At 60.5% G+C, this 13727-nt stretch overlaps 1 protein-coding gene across 1 annotated transcript; it reads left to right on the top strand.

Moving 5' to 3' along the window:
- The first annotated feature begins 5305 nt into the window (after positions 1-5305).
- On the top strand, positions 5306-9159 carry EN2 (engrailed homeobox 2). The gene is made up of 2 exons (XM_036356115.1): positions 5306-5984; positions 8843-9159. The coding sequence occupies exons 1-2, from the start codon at positions 5306-5308 to the stop codon at positions 9157-9159; spliced, it is 996 nt and encodes a 331-aa protein (XP_036212008.1).
- The last annotated feature ends 4568 nt before the right edge of the window (positions 9160-13727 follow it).

Here is a 13727-nt window from a genome sequence, read left to right as displayed (position 1 = left end):
GCTAGCAGACACGAGCATTCCTGAGTTGTCTGTGAGTGATTGTAAGGTTGGAGAGCGGCCTTCCTTCACACCCCTCACCCTCACAGCTCTTCAAACCTCCGCAAACCAGCTCTTCTGTTTGCCTCTGGAGTGTTTACACCAGCGGTTCTCAGCCTGTGGGCCGCGACCCCTTTGGCGGTCGAACGACCCTTTCACAGGGGTCGCCTAAGACCATCCTGCATATCAGATATTTACACGACGATTCATAACAGTAGCAACATTACGTTATGAAGTAGCAACGAAAATAATGTTATGGCTGGGTCACAACATGAGGAACTGAATTTAAAGGGCCAGAGGGTTGAGAACCGCTGGTTTAGACTGTTTTCTTCTGGGTCCCTGCCTTTCTGAGGGGACATTTCCCTTTGGGGAGAGGTGTCAGGTGAGGGAGCATCTGTATGACTCCCAGACGATGCCATGGCCGACCTCCCGGGCAGGGGCCCGCTTCCAGAGGGAGCCAGCTTTTCCTGGGATTGCGGACAGCAGTGATACAGTGTGAGGACACGGGAAAGGGGTTCCCAGGACACATGATTCCCAAGGACAGGCAGGGAGTCTAAGGTAGGAGTCCCCAGCCCCGGAGCAATCCAGGGAGGGCGGTGCGGGGCCAGACCGGAGTGAGCTGGAGAGCCTTCCTCACTGTCCTCAGAAGCTCTGTTTTCAGGAGAAATAGGTTCTAGGAGGTTCTGCATGGAAGTCTCGGGCTCTGGAGACCTGCCGCCCTGTGTGCAGCTCCCGGCCTGCCCAGCCAGCACTGGGGCTGAGCGTCAAAAGGAGGTCTTTTCCCTGCGGCCTGGGCAGGAGCGTGTCTCCCGTGGTGGCCTCACCTCCTATGTGACCCCAGCACCGAGGGGGCTGTGGCTGAGCACAAGCCACTTCTGCTCCAGCCCTTGGGGCAGGGCCCAGACCAGCAAGGCCAATGCCCACCGCCCTCCTTGGGCAGGCAGCACGAGCTCCGGCTGCCCAGTTCCCTGTGGCTGCGGGCGCAGGGTGCCTCTGGCTGGGCCCCGGCGGCCTGCGGGCCTGCGGCAGGACAGGTGGTGTCCTGAGGACAAGGGCAGGTGCCCACCCCCTTTCCAGGCACCGCTGCTGCCTTTACCCCTCCCTTCCTGGGTTTCTCCTAGCAGTCCCCCCCCCCCCAAGGCCAGTGTCCCCAACCCTGGCCCTCCTGGCTGCAGGAGAGCTCACTCCCACCGCCCATGCCCTCTTCCGGCCTTTGTCTGAGGACTGGGGAGCAGCGCTTCGCTTTGCAAGGACCGAGGTGGCTCTTGCTCCAGCTCAGGGCCCTGCTCCTGGTTGTGTTGAGGTCAGGTGCCACTCTCTGTGGGGCTTGTCTACCAACCCAGTGCCAATGTCCCCAGGGCGAACCCATGTCTGGCAGTGGCTCCCCCCAGTGTCCCTCGCCCATCTAGAGGAGTGTGGGAGGTGAGGGGCAGCAGAGCCTCTGCAAAAGTCACCGTCCTCTGGCCCAGTTTTAAGAAAAAGCAGGGAGGGAGCCTGGTTCTGCAGCCAGGCACCCGAGTCTCCAGGAACCCCTGCCACCCTCAGGTGCCAGACGTTATTTGTGGCACCACTGGCGTCAGTGTTATAAATCCTCCTGTCTAGAGGCCTCTTTCTGGCTCAGATAGCCACCCCCCATCCCTACCCCGGTCCGTGCAGACCCCTGGAAGGAAGCAGAGCTGTCCTCAGGAAGCCGACCCCCTCCTGCCAGAGGAGAAGGGCTGGGGTTCCCCAGCTGGGTTTGCTTGGGGAGACACACGGTCCAGAGGTGGCCTGCCTGGTTGCACAGAGACTGACCCTGAGGGCCTCAGCGGGTCTGGGTTGGAGAGAGGGGCGCAGGCCGGCTGGGCCCAGGACTGAGGGGACCTGCTGCATTGCAGGTCCAGGAGCAGAGACTTGGAAAGGCAGGCTCCCCCCCCCCCCCCCGCCGCCCACCCGTGTCCCCAGAAAAGCACTCACAGCCAGGGCGGTGTCCCAGATCCGGCAAGAGGCCACATTGAGCCTCCAGCACGTTTTAGAAGCTTCTGGAAACAGCTTGAGATTTCTATGTAAGACACGATCCTCTCTGCCCCTGAGCAAACTAACTTTGTGCGGCTTTGGCCCAAATCCCACAGCCTCCCCACTGCCTGTTGGATGGTGCCCACTCTCAAGGCTGACTTTTAATGTTTGAGGGGGCTCTGGGAAGCCTGAGATCCCGCCCCCAATTATTGCTTTCCTTACTCCTTTCTCTGCTCCTCCTGCACCACCCGTGCCCCCCCAGGCCAGTAACTCAGGAGTGCCCCTCCTGTGCAGCCTGAAGACCCCCAAGTCCAGGTTTGCCAGGAGAGTGCCTCGCTCGGTGAGCTGGGGTCTGGGTCACAGGAAGGAACACAGCAGGAGGTCCCCACCTTGGGCTCATTTAATGCCGAGGCACTCAGAAGCAACAGTGCCCAAGAAAGGAAAATCTTTCTCAGGAGGCGGCCTAATTGGTTCTCAGGGGACGACTGAGAAATGAGCCTGGACCGCTTTGCAGGAATCAGAGGGCCTGGGCTGTCCCTTCACACCCCCTGCCTTCAGGAGACCCAAAGCGACTGAATGCTCCCAGAGCTGTAGGAAATTTCCCCCAGACCCTAACCACCTGTCAACAGGGTGTTCCCACAAGCCCCAGCAGCCCCGTTTTCCTAGGGGCCAGCAGACTGTGGGATGTCATTTTTTGAGGCCCAGGCAGTGTCCCTGGCAGCTGTGTGTTTAGCCAGGTAATTTGGTGATAACCCTTCCAAAGGGGGGGGGGGCGTGTGGCGAGGATGATTTGTGAGTCACCCCAAGTGAGAAGTGGCTTCCCCCCCTACTTGAATCTCACAGGAGGGACTCCCCATCTGTCTCCAGAGCCTACCCACACCCAGCACCTACATGCCTCCACCCCTTTGGTGGCCAGCCCAGGTCCTCCTTCCACCCTCCTTGCCCCTCCTCCTTGGGTCAGTTCCCCTGGGAGCAGTGTGTGTGGCAGCTGCTGCACCTGGAGCCTGCAGTGGGTCAGTGGGTGAGCAAGGACAGGACCTGGGGGGCACAGGAGCAGAGCTTGGCTGGGCTGGGGAAGGGGAGGCCTGGCCATCACTCTGCCTGGATGGCTGCTTGCAGACCTGTCCCTCTCCTGGCCTGGCAGCACTGGGCAGACAGCCCCTGACCCAGAGCCTGCTCCGCACTAGCATGGGCCTCCGCTGTTTGGCTGCTGCCTCTGCCCCTCCTCAGGCCAGTCCCGGAGCACCTGACTCCACCTCCTCTCCCCTTTCCCCTCCCCCCTCTCCAGCCCCCTTTCCACCAAGGGCACTTTTATTGTGCCAATGCTCCTGCACCCTCAGAATTGCCCTTTTGGGTGTTTTCTTCGAAGTTTTCAAATTTCCATAAAAATGCATTTTAAATGATGGACAGGTACTCCTGGGGTAACAAAGGCTGTTGGGGGCCAGGAGAGAGGAGCTTCCTGGCAGGACCCTGAGGGAGGAGGGAAGAGAAGAGGAAATAGAAGTTCCATTTGGACACCTGACAGCAGCTGGAAAGGAAGTGTCCAAAGGGACAGAGGACGGAGGGGAGGGGAAAACAAATCCCCCACCAAGTAATTCCTAATCCCCCTTCGGATGGGCCCCGCTCTCTACGAAACCTGTTTAAGGAATTCAAGACTAAGAAAACGAGGTGGAAGGCCTGGGGGCAGGGCGTGTGGTTGGATGGGAATTTCCAAACCGACGACTCAGTTCTGACCCCCATGCGCCTTTATTTCTCCTCCCGCGGAGCCCGAAATCTGCTCCCGCGCTCCTCCGGGTCCACCTGCCCGTTTCCTGAGGATGGGTGTCCCCAGGGGACCTTGCCTTCTGCACGCACCGCTCTGCACACGCACACGCACACACACGCACACTTACAATAAGTGTCTGCAGGAGGAGGGTCCTGTGCGCCAGCTCTGCGTTCAACACAGAAATCTGCCCGGTCACCAAAGTCAAACGTAAGTGACAACTTCCCTCTCCATAGCGAGGAACACGGGCTACAAAAGTCCCTTTGTATCTCGGCAGCCTATTTAATATGAGTTATGCATTTTTGTGCAAGGAATTGTGGGATTTTTCCCCACGGTAAACAATATGGAAATGTTAAAAATTGCAATCTCCCAGACCGTGTGTGCGGACGCTAACCAGGGTGACCAGAGAATGCCACCGCGGGGGTTCCTTCGGTCCCAGCGACGGGGAAAGCGCGATGGAGCGCAGGGACGCTGACCTGGTCTCGCGGATTCGGGGGTCCCGCACCCGGAGCCAGAGGACGCGGCTGCTTTAAGGGAGGGAGGGGCGGCGGCGGCGGGGCGGCGGGAGCCTCCTGTCACCGAGCCGCTGTTGGCGCGTCACGTGGGCGCGAGACGCTGCGGCCATTGGCCCGAGGCACGTGTCCATGAGACCGGCCCGCGACGTCACTCGAGGGGGCTCTGTTAAAAATAAGAACAAAATCCAGAGTGAAAGTGTCTCAGGTTGCGCTAAGTGGCCTGGAAATTTCCGAGCCGGCGCGGAGGTCTTGGCCGCGAGGGCGCGCAGACGGCGAGGGAGCGCGGGCAGCCCAGCCCGGCCCGGCCCAGCCTCCACTTCTCACCCATGCGGCTCGGGCCGCGGGGCTCGGCGGGGCTCGGCGGGGGCGCGGCCGCACGCAGGTGGGGCGCCCGGGCCCGCAGCGGGGCGGCGGCCGAGCGCAGCGCGGGCCCGCGGGCCTCCATGTGCGTGTTGGCAGCGGCGGACGTGCTGACCGCCGGCGCCCCGCACCCTCGAGGGCCGGCCCGGGCGCGCGGGCGAGGGCGGCCGGGAGGCGGCGGCGGCCGGGGCAGGCCCGGGCGGGCGTAAGGGCCGAGGAGCGCGCTGCCTGCATGCGCGCAGCTCCAGCTCCGGGCGGCCGCGGCGGCAGCGCCGGCAGCGCCGGAGCCAGAGGCAGCCGCACGCGGAGCGGAGCCCGGAGGCGCCCCGCGTCCCTGCAGGATCGTTGTGACTGCCCAGCGCCCGCGCGCGCTCCGGACTCTTGAATCCCCGGGCTTTGGGCGCGGGGCAACTCCCGGTATTTTCGAACTCAACTCGTGGATTGGAACGGCTCCGCTCCGAGCGCGGCCGGCGCTTTCGGACCCTGGCCCTGGCCGCGGCCCCTGCACACGCCCGTGGAAGACTCGGCGGGGTAGAGGCGCGGGCCGGCTGCGGGGGTCCCCTTGTGCGCCGCCGGCGGGCCGAGGGCTGATTGGAGGGGTCCCCGGAGAAAAGATTTGGGATTTGTCGTGAACAGCATGGAGGAGAATGACGCCAAACCCAGCGACGCAGCGGCGGCGGAGGGGCCGTGGCAGCCAGAATCCAGCCCCAGTGGCGGCTCGGGAGGCGGTGGCGGCAGCAGCCCCGGCGATGCGGACACCGGACGCCGTCGGGCACTGGTGCTGCCAGCGGTCCTGCAGGTGCCGGGCAACCACCAGCACCCTCACCGCATCACCAACTTCTTCATCGACAACATCCTGCGGCCCGAGTTCGGCCGGAGAAAGGACGCGGGGACGTGCTGTGCCGGCGCGGGCGGAGGAAGAGGCGCCGGAGGCAGCGGCGAAGGCGGGGCGGGCGGGGCGGATAGAGGCGGTGGCGCGGGTGGCGCCGATCAGCTCCTGGGGTCTGTCCGGGAGCCCCGGCCGAGAGCGCCCTGTGCGCCGGGTGCCGGCGGGCCGCTGCCAGGCGGCGGGGGCGAGTCTCCGGGCGAAGGCGAAGGAGGCTCCAAGGCTCTCTCGCTGCACAGCGACGCCAAGAAAGGCAGCGACCCCAGCGGCCCCCTGGACGGGGCGCTCAAGGCCCGCGGCTTGGGAGGCGGCGACCTGTCCTTGAGCTCAGACTCGGACAGCTCGCAGGCCAGCGCCACACTGGGCGCGCAGCCCATGCTCTGGCCCGCGTGGGTCTACTGCACGCGCTACTCGGACCGGCCTTCTTCAGGTGAGCCCGGGGGACCCCGCCGCGGCAGCTGGGGCAGCTGCGGGGCTAGGCCGGCGCTGGCGCGGGAATTTACCGGGGGAAGAAGACGCCAGGACCTCCTCCCCACAAGTACACAAAGACGCACACAGCGACATTTTGTGTGGCTGCTGCTGGCCCAGGCCGCGGCCCGGAGGGAGGGCGCAGGATCCGTTCGCCGAGGTGTACAGACTTCTTAGAACGGCAGGAGCGACAGGACCTGGGCTCCCTCTTGCCTTTCGGGGCCTCTCCGCGCAGTTCCCAGCCCCCCCCCCACCAGCCCCCCAGCCCCTGGCTGGAGTTTATTTGGTGGGAAACGGGGCTGGCTGGGAGCCGGCCGGAAGCTCGCCGCTCAACCCCTTCTCCGATCCTTTCAACTCAGTCTAGAGTAGACCCAGGACCCACGAGTAGCTCACCCCAGACCTAGATTCATCCTGCGACCCAGAAACCCCAGATGCAGCTCTTTCCTCGGCCCCTCGCAGGGGCCGCCGACGGAGCGGGGAGCGGGAGAGGGCATGGCGGAAACAGGCGCCCTTTGCTCCCATCCCAGTGTTATTTGCACGCCTCGGGGGAGTGCAGCACCCACCTCGCACATAGCTGGGAGGAGGGGGACCTGCGGTACCCCCCAGAGAAGGGAACTCCTCCCGGAGGCTTCCCGGCAGGGAAGGGGCAGGTTGCAGAGAGGTCTGTGTAGGTGCTGGAGGCGCTCTCACAGGTCTGGGTTTTAAAAAGCCAAGGCCAAGTCCTCGTGCAAACCCCAACTGCACTGAGTGCGGGTCTGTGCCCAGCTGGTAACGGACCCCCTGCCCCAAACCCTCCGGTGTTCGCAGAGATTGTGTGCCCTGCAGCCCAACCCCGGCACCCCTGGCTGCCTTGCTGCAGACTGTATGTCTCTCTCCCATGAAACCCAAATTTCTCCAGTTAGATCTGAAATTTGCTCCATTGTTCTCGCCTCCCTCCTTTGTTAATATTTAATTAACATAGTGGCTCACAATGGGGCTGCGAGGAGCCTCAGCCTCGCTGGCTTTGTGCGCCCAGGAGCAGCCCGCCAAACCCAGCCCCAAGGAGCCTGGTATCGGGTCTTCCCATACTTAAAACAACAAACCCTGTGAGATCACGTTCGTGTTCCTGGGGTTTCAGGAAAGAGTGAGGCAGAGTTTTCTTGCTGAGGTTTGGTTCTGTTTCCAAGACTCCTACGTGTTTCGTTTTGAAAGAAAATCCAGGAAGAAAGGGAACTAAAAATTCTGCTTTTGGAGAGATTTTCTTTCCAACTAGTGTGTATGGGGGGGGGGGGCTGTTCTGTGTCTGCAGGAACCCGAGCAGCAGAGGAGTTTGGGGGGTAAGTGTGCTGCTTCCGGGGCGAGGGGGAGAGTGGAGACTGAACTGGCTCCTAGACCAGAGGCAGGTGCAGGCGCCTGGTCCTGTCGGCCTCACGGAGCCACCCCTGCCCCTTCCTGAGGCCAGAGCCAGCCGGCTGCTCCAATCTGCACCGTGGGGATCAAGGCCAGGCCTGGGCTTTGGTGCTGGTGCCCTCCACTGTGCGTGGATAGCGACTGGGGCGAGAGCGGGAGTGTGAGTGTTTTATCATCGAAAAGGCCGGGAGTTTGAGCCCTACAGCCTCAGGCCACCCCTCTCTGGTGCCCACGGCCCCTCTGTGGGAGTCTACCTCCCCAGAGAGAGAGCTTGGCTGGGTCAGCCTCCACACCCACTGGGTCCCCAGACCATCCCCACCCCTGGGCTCAGCACAGCCCTGGAGCTGTGGACCCCCACCCCCAGGTCCCGGTGGGTGGGGGTGCAGCCTGCAGGATGGGCTGGGAACTGGGTGGGGACCTGGGGTTTTGGCTGCCCAAGGTCTAGTCTCCGGCCACAGGCACCTTTGTAGACATTAAGGTGGGGAGCGCCCCAAAGCTGATTCACTCACTTCACAGATGGAGACCCAGGGGTGCAACCCCGCACCCCCAGCAGCCTCCACATCTCTCACACACCCTCCGGGCGGAGTGAGCTTGACCAACAAAAAGGAAATGCTTCCCTCTGCATTGCTCGGCCTTTGCAGATGGCGGGGTCCTGGGAGCCTTACCCCACTTCACAAGTGAGGGGAAGGTCCTAGCCTGAGTAGGCTTCATTGGGGGCTCCGGCAGGGGAGGCAGGCAGCTGGGGTCAGCTCCCAGGCCCTCCCTCCTGTGCTAGGGACCACGGAGACTTGGTGGGGGTGCAGGGGGAGCTTGGATTGGCAGGGCTGCTTTTCCACCCGGAGGACCCTTGTGCTCCTGTTCTTAAAGGAACAATAAACTTGGGCCCACAGGGCCAGTGGGGGGTGGGGTGGAGGCAGACATCGGCCCCTGCCGCCCCGTTCTCAGGACCCACAGCCCTCGGCACCCTGTGGGTGTCCCCTGTGAGGTTCCTGTGGGAGCCCCTCCACAGCCCCCAGAGCTTCTCCTGCTACTCTGCACCCCCCATTCTTTCCCCTGTCTCTAGCCCAGCACGTATGCCTACCCGTCAACTCCTGGACAGAGCCTCAGGAAGGGCTAGGAAGGCGAGGCCAGGCATTGCAGGGGCTGCTTTCCTTCAGAACTTGCCCTTTTATCTGGTGACTTCTCCATGCAGTCTGCCCTGCGCCCCACTCCACCCTCACTAGGCTTCACTAGCCCATAGCCTTCTTTCTGGGGGTTGGGACCTGATGGTGGTTGCCAGCCCACGCTCAGTCCCCCTAAATCCAGCCCAGAGACCTTGGTCGCCTCCCTCCGCAGCCTGCGTCCCCCCCAGCACTGGTGGAGTGACCTGCCTCTGAGCCAGCAGGCAGGTCTGCAGCCCCTGACCAGCACTCTCTCTCCACACTTCCCCAGGCCCCAGGTCTCGAAAACCAAAGAAGAAGAACCCCAACAAAGAGGACAAGCGGCCACGCACAGCCTTCACCGCGGAGCAGCTGCAGAGGCTCAAGGCCGAGTTCCAGACCAACAGGTACCTGACTGAGCAGCGGCGCCAGAGCCTAGCCCAGGAGCTGGGCCTCAATGAGTCGCAGATCAAGATCTGGTTCCAGAACAAGCGCGCCAAGATCAAGAAGGCCACGGGCAACAAGAACACGCTGGCGGTGCACCTGATGGCGCAGGGCCTGTACAACCACTCCACCGCGGCCAAGGAGGGCAAGTCCGACAGCGAGTAGGCCCCGTCTTCTCCCTGTGTGTCTCTGTGCGCGCAAAACAATGCAATAATTTAAAGTTATCAAAAAGGGCAAGTGTACAAAAATTATACCAGCATTCCTAGTGAAAAGATCGTGTGTTAGCTATGGTTCTGCAATATTCTATGTGTATATAATTTACAGGTGATATAAAATCCAAAATATCTGACTATAAAATATTTTTTTTATTTTTGTGTGTTTATGAGATTATGCTAATTTTATGATTTTATTTTTTTTTGAAAGGGGGCTGCTTAGGGTTTCATCTTTTTAATCCCCTAAGTTCCATATGGGACATGGGACGCTTTTTTAATTTCAAAAGAAGAAAAATTAAAACAACTTGCTGAAGTCCAAAGATTTTTATTGCTGCATTTCACACAACTGTGAACCGAATAAATAGCTCCTACTTGGCCTATGAGTTCTGCCACTTTGTTTGTATGGTCGTGCCATGGGCAACAGGAGGGGCCGCTCTGCCGCAGCCCGGCCTGGCAGGGCCCTGGTGGGGATGGGGCTGCAGGGTCCTTGGAGGAGCAGGGCCCTCTCGGGGAGAGTGGCTGTGCCTATTGCCAGGGCCTGTGCTAGGCAGCGGGCCCACAGTGGTTCTCAGCCTCATCACAGGCCGCTCCATCCCTCCTCTGGCCTTCTCTCCCCCGCCCCCCCTCCCGCTCCAGGCCGTGAGTGCTAGTCTGCATCTGTATTTGTGTTGCTGTCCCCTGTCCCTCCGCCCACAGCTAGCGCCAACTCTGCGGCCTCAATGCCAGGGCTTCGAGCAGAGGGGTGACCCTCCTCCCTGCAGCCCAGGCTCAGGCCTCTCTGCTGCTCCTCCGGCCCCTCAGAAGCCTGTCCGGCCCCAGAAGGGGCGGAGGTCCAGGTCCGTCACCGCCAGGCAGGTAGGAGGCTCCTGGCAGAGGTGGCCTCTCCTTGCTTTTTTTTTTTTTTCTGTTTTGTGCCCTTCCTTTTTTTGTAAGTGGTCACTTCTGCTACAGAGAGCGTTCGAGGTGTGTACATATGTATGTAGGTGTGTACACACACAGACAGCTGTATGTGAGCCCCCAGTTCTGGGACACATGGCTACCTTGACTTTTAAAGGTTCTCTGAGTCCTCAGGGATCCAGAGGAAGGACAACGTGTAAATAATGATTTCTTACTGCTTACTGTCTTTTGTTTTTAAATATACATTTTATTTTTTGAAGGTGTGGTACAGTGTAAATTAAATATATTCCATATATCCTCACCAAGTACATATATATATAAACAAACACATTATCTTTCTATATAACGCCACACTGTCTTCTGTTTAGTGCACAGAAAAGAACCACGTCCTAACGTTCCGCAGCCTGGGTGGAGCCTTGCGGGCCCTGAGGACGGAGGGTGACTTTCTCTCTTTGCCTTAAACCTCTTTATTTTACGTTGACAACACTTTCACTCTGTACATAGTAGCGTGAACCTTTTGCAAAAGGAACTATAAAATCAAAAAGTTGTAATTTAACATTCTGTGAATAACCATCTGCTGCTTAGGAAACGCAATGAAATGATATGCCTTTTTCGCAGGAAGCAAAGTTTTTCTTTTTTTTTTTTTAGTTTGTAAAATGTGCATTTTACAGTTCCAGTATCAAATATTTATAATCTTATGAGAAATGAATGTTTCTGAATGTTTCTATCTCCAACTGTGGTTATCAAAATTGTGAACATTCCCTCTGCATTTTTGTGTGTTTAAAATCTTGAAAGTTACATTAAATAAAAATAACCCCAATTTATTGTAAAATATTGGCTGTTCAAGGTGGAATGACTAGTTTTCCTCAGTGTGTTTCTGAGGCCGGCGACTCCGGACCTCTCCCCACAGCCCGGTGCTGGTGTCTCTTTTTAAAATGATGAAGACACTTTGGATATTTTCTATGTGAGCACAGAAAATATCAAAGTAATTTAGGTTCACATCTCTTGACCAGACGGAAGTGTTCAAAAGCATGGAGCCATTCCATTGAATAAATACTTACAATCCTACAGAAGGCAACAGGTAATCCCCCCCACCCCCACCCCCACCCCCACCCCGGAGGGATTCTTCCTACTCAGCCAACAGAGGCGCTCCTCTTTTACCTTTTGTTGTTGCTTTTACCCCAAAAGTACAGGATGAGAAAAACAACATCCCAAGTATATTCGGGAAAGCACTGGCCTTTCGGAGCTCACGAGGCACCTGGGCCAGCAGGGAGCAGCGGGGACCTACCTCCAGGAGCCACGCTTGCGTCTGGAGCGCCAGTTGCTCCATTGCCAAACTTTCTTGGCTGGAAAAAAAGTTTTCTTCTCCCAGTAAAAGAAACTCAGAGACTACTCAGAGGATCATGTTGCCAAAGGGAATCTTCCAGGCTGTTCATTCCACACCGACGGCTTCCCGAGGACCCTGGGCCTGGGGCAGGGCCGGATGCTCCCTGGATTTGCAAAGAGGGACTTAGTGAGGAGGCCCCAGAGCACCAGGAGTGCCCCAGGGTCTTGGACAATAGGACGCCATACCCAGTGTCACCCACTTTTGCACAGCTCTGGGTTCCCAGATTAAAAACAAAAGCCCACCAGCACAACTATTCCCTTATTGGGCTCTCTTTTAAATAAAAGGACAGTATAACAACATTAAACAACCATTTTGATTTTTCATCTGCAAATCGTAACACGATTACAGGCAAGGTACGGTTTTGTAAGATAATGAGATCCCCGTCCCCAGAGGCATGCAAGCAGATACCAGGTCTACAGTGGTAAAGGGAAATTTTCTTTATTTCCTTTTTCTCTCCGGGAGGGGATGTAACTGAATGAGACGTCGGACCCTCTCGGAACGCTGAGGCTACTTTCGCTTCTGTTACTACATTTGTAAAATCAACAGCTCGCGCTCTAAGCTCTAACTCCTGGAGAGGCCCTGCGCCCAGCCAGCCGCTCCCACGCTCTCGCGAGGAGGGATGGAGACCCGAGCGAGGCCTGCAGGAAGGCGGGGCTCCTCCCTGAAGCCCGGCTACACCCCGCCCCCGCGGTTCCCACCTGGGATCTGGGATCTGGGATATGGACCAGGACCGGGACGCAGCAGGAGACTCTCGGCACACAGTCCCGCTCCGCCCAACCCTCCCGCCGATTGTCTCCCGCGCAGGAGGCGGGTTCGAAGCGCTCCTCTGCGGAAAGCCCGTGTCTGCAGGAAGGCCCTGCGCTTCCCCGCCGAACCGCACCCACCCAGGCCCGGCTGCGCCCACCACCCTCCGTGGCCGGCGGGACAGGCGCGGGGCTGGGAGTGGGGTGGAAAGACGCCACCCCGGGCCTGCCGGGTCCGCGCTCCCGAGCTGCTCGGGAGCCTCCGCCGCCGCTGCCCGCAGGGTCGGGTGAGAGGGTCCTCGGGCGGCAGCGCAGCACGAGAAGCGCCCAGTGTGGACCCGCCGTGCGCCTTCTGTAGGGACAGGAGAGGGAGCCACACGGGTGACACCAGTTCTGCTCTTGTTGTTGTTGAGTGAAAAGGGCAAATCCAGGGGCTCCTGGGCCTTGGGCCCTGGCTGGCCCGGCGCAGGGCGCACAGACACCCAGGCTCTGTGCATACAGAGCGCCCGCGGCCGCCCCGCTCCACGTCTCTGCGCAAACTGCCCGCCTCGCCCCGCAGCTCTCCACGCGCCCGCGAGGGTCCCGGCTCCACCGAAAACTGCAGCCGGCCCGGCGGAGTGTGCGCGCTGGGGGTGGATAGCGACCGGCGACCCAGCCCCTCGCTGCCGAAGCCTCTGGCAAGACGGACGGGCCCTCCTCACCGCACCCGACTCCCTGCGCACGGGCTGGCAGCTCCCGCGCGGACCTGGGCCCGGCACCCCTGGTCCGCGCTTCTCCGTGGCGAGGCCTCCTCCGGGCCTCGGAGCAAAGGGGACGGGCTGGGGGGGGGGGGGGTGGAGAGGGGAGGCCGCGGGGGACAACGCGCTGAGTCGCGGGCCCCGCTGAGCCAGAGCGCACCTTCGGGGTCTGTGCGTCTCTAGGGCTCCGTTCTCGGCACACTCCCGCCCCAGAACTGAAAGGCGCCCTGGACACCGTCGGCGATGTCGTCACATTCATCGGGTGGCTCCTGACTAGGAGCCTCTATGGGGGGGGGGGGGCGGTCCTGCGGGTGGAGAGGTTGGAGAGGCTGACGGCGATGGCGTTATTGTTGTTGTTGCTGCCATTGGCCACGTGCTCAGCCGCTGAGGGGAGAGCCCAGCTCCCGCAGAGGCGTTTGGGGAGCCCCAAGATGGGAGGGGGCTGAACGACCCCAGAGTCTCAGGGAGCAGGTGTCAGACTCCTGTCCTTCGTCCCCCCGCCCCCCCGTCAGGCCGTGCCAGGCCTGGGCACTGGCTCTGGGCACAGGAAGGGTGTCCCCAGGCCCCTAGGCCCTCCGGGTCCCCGATTTTCTGGGCTGGGGGGACTTTGGGTGCAGAGCCAGGGGCCGGCCCCACGGCTGTCCCGCCCCCTTTCTGGGCTGAGCCCCGTGCTTCGCCCCAGCAGGAACAAAGAGGGCCCGCTCAGCCTCCCGGCCTGGAAGGCGTGCCCGGGAGCCCCGCCCGCCGCCCCGCCCCA

Source organism: Myotis myotis, unplaced genomic scaffold, assembly GCF_014108235.1.
Source record: "Myotis myotis isolate mMyoMyo1 unplaced genomic scaffold, mMyoMyo1.p scaffold_m19_p_25, whole genome shotgun sequence".
NCBI lineage: Eukaryota > Metazoa > Chordata > Mammalia > Chiroptera > Vespertilionidae > Myotis > Myotis myotis.
This window is presented reverse-complemented; position numbering and strand designations above follow the sequence as displayed.